At 40.5% G+C, this 10,235-nt stretch overlaps 1 protein-coding gene across 1 annotated transcript in view; it reads left to right on the plus strand.

Annotated features, from left to right (window-relative positions):
* BSX (brain specific homeobox) overlaps window positions 1-5,586 on the plus strand; it is an 8,637-nt gene extending 3,051 nt beyond the window's left edge. The window contains exons 2-3 of the mRNA XM_069948928.1: window positions 2,737-2,927; window positions 5,344-5,586. Of these exons, the coding sequence (XP_069805029.1) occupies window positions 2,737-2,927; window positions 5,344-5,586 (434 nt within the window). The remainder of the gene's footprint in view (window positions 1-2,736; window positions 2,928-5,343) is intronic.
* The last annotated feature ends 4,649 nt before the right edge of the window (window positions 5,587-10,235 follow it).

Consider the following 10,235-nt stretch of genomic DNA (forward strand, 5'->3'; position numbering starts at 1 on the left):
ACTGCAGGTCGCATCTACTATAATATCTATAATTGGGGAATCATCCCGACAATTCTGTTTCATGGTATTACAACTTCACTAACTGTCATCTGTATCCAGCTAGGTTATAACCATCCTGTGGGGTTACATAGGACTGCAGAAAAATCGTTTGCATCTCCTCGATGTCATCAACTTTTACTATGTATAACAATGGTTTCCTGTATAAAGTCAGTTCTTATTTCCAAATAAATGAGAATTTTGAGGAGGAGGGGGATGTATGGGACATAATGTTGTGATGATAGACATGTTATAATGATTCTATATACAGGAGGGGGATTGCAGATGGAGACCCTATACCCCCCCCCCCCCCCCCCCTATTATTGCTGCACTGTTCAGAAACGATGGTTTGCATTGTAACATCTCATTTTATCTGCAGTCCTATGTAATTCTGTACACATTGCTATGTCAGAATGAGGTAACCTAGCTCTGCTACATCTCCCACATTCAGCCTGTTGCTTCTGTACACTGGTGTAGTGTGTGGGGTGATGGACGTCTCCTGTAATGTGTTGGGATATCTCAGGGGGGCCCTGGCAGCCATCACTGCAGGAGGGGACATAGTGACAGAGACCTGGGATGTCCACAAGACAAAGTCCTTCAGCAGGAGGGAACCATGTATAACATGATTATAATGACCCCTTATAATAATGAAGATGAGAAGGATATTATTAATATTGGGATATTACCAGACAGCAGTAATATAATCCTATAATACACAGGGAGATGGGAGATGGGGAGTAACAGGCAGCAAATATATAAGGTGTCTGCGATGTATGAAAACACTCAGGACAGATAGAACAGAGTTGTATATACAATGCACGATAGAAATGCAGTACATGTCATCTGCAGTCCTATGTAACAACATAGATAAAACAGTGATAACTGTACAGATAATGTAGTAGATGTGACCTGCAGTCCGATGTAACACCACAGATAACACAGTGATAACTCTAAGTACAGATAATGTAGTAGATTATACCTGCAGTCCTATGTAACCCCACAGATAACACAGTGATAACTGTACAGATAATGTAGTAGATGTGTCCTGCAGTCCTATGTAACACCACAGATAACACAGTGATAACTGTACAGAAAATGTAGTAGATGTGACCTGCAGTCCTATGTGACACCACAGATAACACAGTGATAACTCTGAGTACAGAAAATGTAGTAGATGTGACCTGCAGTCCTATGTAACATCACAGATAACACACTTGATTAATTGAGAGAGAGTATATTACAAACATTATGAAATTCATCCACTGACTGTAGTGATAACATTTATTTACAACATTATAAACCTGTACCATGTGTCCATAAGCTGAGGTGTACTGCTGTAGTGTGTGTGTGTGTGTGTGTGTGTGTGTGTGTGTGTGTGTGTATATATATATATATATATATATATATATATATATATATATATATTATAGGAGTACACCACAGTGTAAAGATGTCCTTTATGTTAACTAGGGTGCTGGGCACTATACACTATACACTATACACTATACACTGCACTATACAGTTGAGAGTATACTATGTAGGCTATGCTTTGTAGAGTATACTATGTAGGCTATGCTTTGTAGACTATACTATGTAGACTATACTATGCAGGCTATGCTCTGCAGACTATACTATGTAGGCTATGCTTTGTAGACTATACTATGTAGGCTATGCTTTGTAGAGTATACTATGTAGGCTATGTTTTGTAGAGTATACTATGGAGGCTATGCTTTGTAGAGTATACTATGTAGGCTATGCTTTGCAGACTATACTATGTAGGCTATGTTTTGCAGACTATACTATATAGACTACACTATGTAGGCTATGCTTTGCAGACTATACTATGTAGGCTATACTATGTAGACTATACTATGTAGGCTATACCATGTAGGCTATGCTTTGTAGAGTACACTATGTAGGATATGCTTTGTAGAGTATACTATGTAAACTATACTTTGCAGACTATACTATGTAGTCTATACTTTGCAGACTATACTATGTAGGCTATGCTTTGTAGACTATACTATTTAGACTATACCATGTAGGCTGTGCTTTGTAGAGTATACTATGTAGGCTATGCTTTGTAGAGTATACTATGTAGGCTATGCTTTGTAGAGTATACTATGTAGGCTATACTATGTAGACTATACTATGTAGACTATGTTTTGCAGACTATACTATGTAGGCTATACTATGTAGGCTATACTATGTAGACTATACCATGTAGGCTATGCTTTGTAGACTATACCATGTAGGATATGCTTTGTAGAGTATACTATGTAGGATATGCTTTGTAGAGTATACTATGTAGGCTATGCTTTGTAGGCTATACTATGTAGACTATACTATGTAGGCTATACTATGTAGACTATACTATGTAGGCTATGCTTTGTAGACTATACTATGTAGACTATACTATGTAGACTATGCTTTGCAGACTATACTATGTAGACTATACTATGTAGGCTATACTATGTAGACTATACTATGTAGGCTACACTATGTAGACTATACTATGTAGGCTATGCTTTGTAGACTATACTATGTAGGCTATGCTTTGTAGACTATACTTGTGCCTATATTCTTGTGCCTTCATATCCCATGAGGTTCTGTGTCCATAGACCATGTTGTCCCATCTCCATTGAGGATGCTGTCTTGTACCTATAGACTAATGTCCTTCCCTGTTGCCTTTGCCCCCAGGTTTGCCTATGCCGGCGCTGTTCCCTCACCACACAGAGCTCCCGGGGAAGCACTGCAGGAGGAGGAAGGCCCGCACTGTCTTCTCAGACTCCCAGCTCTCTGGCCTAGAGAAACGCTTCGAGCTGCAGCGCTACCTGTCCACGCCGGAGAGAGTGGAGCTGGCCACTGCCCTCAGCCTGTCCGAGACCCAGGTAACTGCAGACCCCCAGGGAGGCCCAGGTGGTTAGGGGCTCCTAAATCAGCTGCATCCTCATCACTTACTTATACATTACCTGATCAAGAAAACCCAGAGCTGCTCCACAATCCATTTAGAGGGGACTGCGCACCTCCAGACACTCCTATTGGACAAAGCATTTTTTCGTTTTTTTTCCGATTAATGATAAGTGATTGCTATTGCGAACGACCTGAAATCATTCTCCATAATACACGGAATTACAATTACGATCGTTCGTACAGTATATGAATGATCGTAAAGAACCTTGTGTACATACACCGAAAGATTTGCCAATGATTAACAATGATATTATGGTCAGCTCAAAAGATGCGCTCAATGACATAGGGACAAATTTTTTGTTAGTCGTTTGATTGTTGCCGTATACACACGGGGAGATTATCGCTTAAATTCAAACGACATAACGATTTTTCGCACCATAATCTTTCAGTGTAATAGCGCCCTGACCTAGGATGACCTAGGATGACCTAGGAAGACCTATGATCACCTATGATGAGGCTTCGGTAACTTCTTCCTTCTTTCACACCCCGACCTCAAAAGCTCTAACCTAGGCCCAGATTATAACCATTCGGCATCCAATGGGCTCCCACCTCTGGTAACTACTAGGCTCCACTAAGGCCTCCAGTTCCCTATTCACAAGTGATGGCATGGTTGGGCATATCTGGACTATTATTGCTCTCCCTTTGCCCCCGCCCTTCTAATTTCTACCAGAAACAACAGAATTGTCCCAGTAAAGCCAGTAAAGGTCACTTTACTGGCTTATCATCCCCTATCCATCCTCCAGACACTGCTAGTGGCTCATACATCCCCATGGCGCACTGAGCTCTTCCTCTACTACTTTGCCATGCTACTCCTCTGTATCAGGGTGGAGCTGTGCACCCACCACATGCATCTTCCTACCAGTACTAGGTACCTGACCTATAGACATACACCACAATCCAACATGGCAGCACTGGCAGATACCGCAGCACTCCCTCTACCATTACCTGGCTCCATTATATGTAACTACACATCTGTTTCCCATGTTCATATTGGGGCCCTCATCATACAGAAAAGTTCTTTGGGGGTGTATATTTTGGAGTGTTTGGGGGTGTATATTTTGGAGTGTTTGGGGGTGTATATTTTGAGTCTTGGTGGGGTGGGTGTATTTTGGAGTCTTTGGGGGTATATATTTTAGAGTCTTGGGGGGGTATTTTGAAGTCTTTGGGGGTGTATATTTTGGATTCTTTGGGGGTGTATATCTTTGAGTCTGTGTTGCTGTATATCTTGGAGTCTGTGGGGTATATATCTTGGAGTCTGTAGGGGTGTATATTTTGGAGTCTTTGGGGGGTGTATATTTTGGATTCTTTGGGGGTGTCTAATATGGAGTCTGTGGGGGTTTATATTTTGGAGTCTGTGTGGGTGTATATTTTGGAGTCTTTGGGGGTGTATATCTTTGAGTCTGTGTTGCTGTATATCTTGGAGTCTGTAGGGGTGTATATTTTGGAGTCTTTGGGAGTGTATATCTTTGAGTCTGTGTTGCTGTATATCTTGGAGTCTGTGGGGTATATATCTTGGAGTCTGTAGGGGTGTATATTTTGGAGTCTTTGGAAGTGTATATCTTTGAGTCTGTGTTGCTGTATATCTTGGAGTCTGTGGGGTATATATCTTGGAGTCTGTAGGGGTGTATATTTTGGAGTCTTTGGGGGGTGTATATTTTGGAGTCTTTGGGGTGTATATTTTGGAGTCTTTGGGGGTGTATATCTTTGAGTCTGTGTTGCTGTATATTTTGGAGTCTGTAGGGGTGTATATTTTGGAGTCTTTGGGAGTGTATATTTTGGAGTCTATGGGGGTGTATATTTTGGAGTCTTTGGGGTGTATATCTTAGAGCCTTTGGGGGTGTATATTTTGGAGTCTTTGGGGTGTATATCTTAGAGCCTTTGGGGGTGTATATTTTGGAGTGTTTGGGGGTGTATATTTTGAGTCTTGGTGGGGTGGGTGTATTTTGGAGTCTTTGGGGGTATATATTTTAGAGTCTTGGGGGGGGTATTTTGAAGTCTTTGGGGGTGTATATTTTGGATTCTTTGGGGGTGTCTAGTATGGAGTCTGTGGGGGTTTATATTTTGGAGTCTGTGTGGGTGTATATTTTGGAGTCTGTGTGGGTGTATATTTTAGAGTCTTTGGGGGTGTATATCTTTGAGTCTGTGTTGCTGTATATCTTGGAGTCTGTAGGGGTGTATATTTTGGAGTCTTTGGGGTGTATATTTTGGAGTCTATGGGGGTGTATATTTTGGAGTCTTTGGGGTGTATATCTTAGAGCCTTTGGGGGTGTATATTTTGGAGTCTGTGGGGTATATATTTTGGAGTCTCTTATTTACCTATTTACTTCCATACAGGTAAAAACCTGGTTCCAGAACCGAAGAATGAAACATAAAAAGCAGCTGAGAAAGACTCAGGATGACAAGACCCCATCGAATGATGGCCACATGGACCCCAACTCCAGTGACACAGAACTGGGGGACAGCAGGGGGGACTCAGGGCCAGAGAAGGACAGCAGCCAAAGCCTGTACCTGAGGGAGGAGGCGGATGATGAGGTGGACATCATTGAGGATGACATGTGCCCCCCACACCTATTATAACCCCCAGTCATGCAGGACACTTCCACAACTACTGCCAGGGGAGACAATTGGGTGGTAAATCTATGAACTGACATAGATGAAAGAAGGGAGTAAGTGAGGACATTGGGGGCTCCTGAATCTCCCTGATCACTCCCCCCTATGGGTCACCACTAAGGCTTTGCAGCCTCACCCCCTAATAGATCAGTAGGACCATTGCTACGGGTGATCTTCTGGAAACTTCTCACCCATCATGTGATGGAATGGCCCACTATACTGGACAATTCTCTGTACCCTACAGATGATGGACAGATCCACCAGGTCCTGGATTCCTACCCAACATATGTTGGACAATTCTGATATATTTCCAGATTCTGGAAAATTCCTCTATTCCCCATTTATATAAGATGGACTGGACCTCTATGCACACAATATGTAAGACTGCTCACTGAGATAAGGTGAACTGGTTATTCAGACTGGCCATGTATATGGTGGATTGGGTCCTTTATACTGGACTGGTTTTCTGTATATACGGGACTGGTTCTGTTTAATGTGGACTGGGTCTAAGTATATACTGGACTGGTATATGACTGGTTATCTGTTTATTGTGAAGGAGCCTTCTGTTTAATCCAGACTGGTCCTTTACCTGCTGCAGAGATAACACTCACATCCTGGTCCTGGTGACTAAGTGGGACCCCAAGTCCTCTCTGCCACATAGGAAAACACCAGTATTATAGATGGTAGATAGGGAGGCCGACACATTCTGCACTGGGGCCCAGGAGCTCCAGGTTAGGCCTCTGCTCCTCTGTATAATGTGGACTGCTCCTCTGTATACTCTGGATTGCACCCCTGTATACTCTGAACTGCCTCTCTATAGCCTGGAAACTCCACATCTCATTCCCAGCTGCACTGCCCTCAGGATCCAGAGTTTTGAAGAATTCATCAATGTATACAATACTTTCAATGATGCAAATGTAAGAGAAACTCTAGAACAGATAATCTGCCTCCCCTCCTGTCCCCTTTGCTCCCATTTGCATCCAATCCTGTCCTCCTTCCCTGTTGTCTCTCCCTCTCCTGGGACCTCTCTGCCCTTCATGCCCCCCTCTTCTCCTCTTGCTGCCTAAATTTCTGCTTTTATTCCTGTCCCTTCTTCAGTCCCTCCTGCTACTCTCCTGCCCTCCTCTTGTCTCCTTCTATTCTTCTTCAGTCCCTCCAGCCCTCCTCTTGTCTCTTTCTATCCTGCTTCAGTCCCTCCATCTCCCCCTCCGCTACTCTCCTGCCCTCCTATTGTCTCCTTCTATTCTTCTTCAGTCCCTCCAGCTCCCCTCCTGCCCTCCTCTTGGTTCCTTCTATCCTTCTTCAGTCCCTCCAGCTCCCCTCCTGCTATTCTCCTGTCCTTCTCTTGTCTCCTTCTATCCTTTTTTTTAGTCCCTCCTGCTACTCTCCTGTCCTCCTCTTGTCTCCTTCCATCCTTCTTCAGTCCCTCCTGCTATTCTCCTACCCTCCTCTTGTCCTCTTCTTGCACTTCACTTGTCTCCTGTCTTTCAACCCTCTGTTGTTTCTCCCATCTCCTCTCCTTCCACAACCCTGCTCCCCTGCCCTCTATCTCCCCTCCCATCCCTCTCCTGATTTCCTTCTTGCCCTTCTTCTTTCCCTGTTACTTCCTCTTCTGATCCCCCCTGCCCTTCTTCCTTCCACCAGCCCCCCCCTCCTGCCTTCTTCTCCTCTCCCTCGTACACATCACTTACCCCCCTCCTGATGCCCCAGCTCTGCTCCTGCCCCCTCTGCCAGGGGCAGCATTACCTCTCACCGATCTCCTGGTTCATTTATACATCTCACTATGTTCAGACTCACAGAATCATTCGATTCACAATGTAGCCTTTCCATATTTTGTCTGTATTGCAGTGTTATATTATTATATTTATTTACCTTTTGTATGAACAAAACAATACAAGAAATCTAAACATCCCACTGGGGTGACCCCGTATACACCGTGTATTACAGCCCCCCCCCCCCATATTACCAGGAGAGAAGGGTGTTCTGTATCCAGATCAGGCTACTGTAAAAGTAGTTATTGTAAAAAATAATTATTCTGTAATTGTAAAAGAAACATAATAGCAACAACAACAATAATAATTATAACAATAATCGTAATAACAACAACAACAACAATAATAATAATAATAATAATAATAATAATAATAATCGTAATAATACAAATAATAGTTATTCTTTCCCAGTAATATTTTATTACTACTGCTGTGGTTGTAGGTGTTATTATTTATTTTATGCTGGGCCAATTATTATTACGATTGCTATTATTATTGTTGTTGTTATTATTATTATTATTAGTAGTAGTAGTAGTATTGTTGTTGCTATTATTAATATTAGTATTGTTGTTGCTATTATTAATATTGTTACAGCTAATTTTATTATAACTTATTTTCAGCACTTTCAGTAATTGACTTTTAAGATTAATTTATTTAAAAAAAAAATTATATTCGAGTCCCTAATGATCCCCAACCTGTGGCCCCAACTACAACTCCCATCATCCCCTGACAGCCGCAGTTTTTAGGAAGTCATGCACTTCGGGCATGATGGGAGTTGTAGTCCCTACAATTAGAGAGTGGTTGGGGATGACTGCCCTGAAGAATCTTTATGTTGGGGGGTAATTCTCCAGGTATGAGGGTCCCCCATCCTCCCTCCGTAGGGACATACTTGGGGATTAGTCCCCGTTTTCACAAGCTGCGGCTCCGGAGAAGCGTTTTCTCTTCGTTCCCACGTGACTCGCTTGTAATCGGATTATCCCAGCGGAGGAGGGAGCCCGGTAATCCTCCGTATACTGCTCCATTGTATGTTCATTGTTCCCTGTCAGGACACAGAGGATTTAAGGAGACAGTGTTTTATGGAAATAAATCTATTTTCAATGGACGATTGTGTGAGATGAGTGTGCGATAATTATCGATTATCAGTCCCGATGGGGGCTGCGATATGCGGCCACACAATACAATGTATCACAAGCTCAGCGATCCGATTAATCGTCTCAGGAAACGGAGAATATATAAAAAGAGAAAATATTCTACAGACAATTGTATCCAGATATGTAGTCACAGGATGACACAATAGTCCATGTATTACCACTATACAATTACATATAGTCTGTACATATACAGTATAACATACAGCACTTACACTATACACGTGTGATATACACTGATAACAGTAGTATATACATTATACACGATAACAGTGGGATATACATTAATGACGTCACATATTGTACAGTATAATATATAGTGACATCATAAACTGTACAGCATAATATATAGTGACATCACATATTGTACAGTATAATATATAGTGATGACATCATATGTTGTACAGTATATTATATAGCGATGACATCATATGTTGTACAGTATAATATATAGTTATGACATCATATGTTGTACAGTATAATATATAGTGATGACATCACATATTGTACAGTATAATATATAGTGATGACATCATATGTTGTACAGTATAATATATAGTGATGACATCATATGTTGTACAGTATATTATAGTGATAACATCATATGTTGTACAGTATAATATATAGAGCTGACATTATATATTTTACAGTATAATATATAGTGATGACATCTCATATTGTACAGCATAATATATAGTGACATCACATATTGTACAGTATAATATATAGTGATGACATCATATGTTGTACAGTATATTATATAGCGATGACATCATATGTTGTACAGTATAATATATAGAGCTGACATTATATATTTTACAGTATAATATATAGTAACATCACATATTGTACAGTATAATATATAGTGATGACATCACATTGTACAGTATATAATATATAGTGACATCATATGTTGTACTGTATAATATATAGTGATGACATCATATATCAGGCTAGGAGAGAACAAACCAAAACAATAGTCACCTCAGCTTCATCTGTTCTGTCCCAGCCTGATAGGGTCGGGTAATAAAGTATAGAGAAATAATAGTAAAATTACATGTCTATTCGTCTTTTCAGGCAGAGAAAATATTCCGGTTATTTTTCTGAGCTCCAGTAGCAATGTACTCGATAATGATGATATATATACACAATGCTGACATCATACACAATACACAGGAAATGTATAATATACAATACTGACATCATACACACAGTGTAATATATAATACTGACACCATACACAGGAAATGTATAATATATAATACTGACATCATACACACAGTGTAATATATAATACTGACACCATACACAGGAAATGTATAATATATAATACTGACATCATACACACAGTGTAATATATAATACTGACATCATACACACAGTGTAATATATAATACTGACATCATACACACAGTGTAATATATAATACTGACACCATACACACAGTGTAATATATAATACTGACATCATACACACTACAGTGTAATATATAATACTGACATCATACACACAGTGTAATATATAATACTGACACCATACACAGGAAATGTATAATATATAATACTGACATCATACACACAGTGTAATATATAATACTGACATCATACACACAGTGTAATATATAATACTGACACCATACACAGGAAATGTATAATATATAATACTGACATCATACACACAGTGTAATATACAATAC

This window comes from Dendropsophus ebraccatus, chromosome 12 (assembly GCF_027789765.1).
Source record: "Dendropsophus ebraccatus isolate aDenEbr1 chromosome 12, aDenEbr1.pat, whole genome shotgun sequence".
In the NCBI taxonomy this organism is placed as follows: domain Eukaryota; kingdom Metazoa; phylum Chordata; class Amphibia; order Anura; family Hylidae; genus Dendropsophus; species Dendropsophus ebraccatus.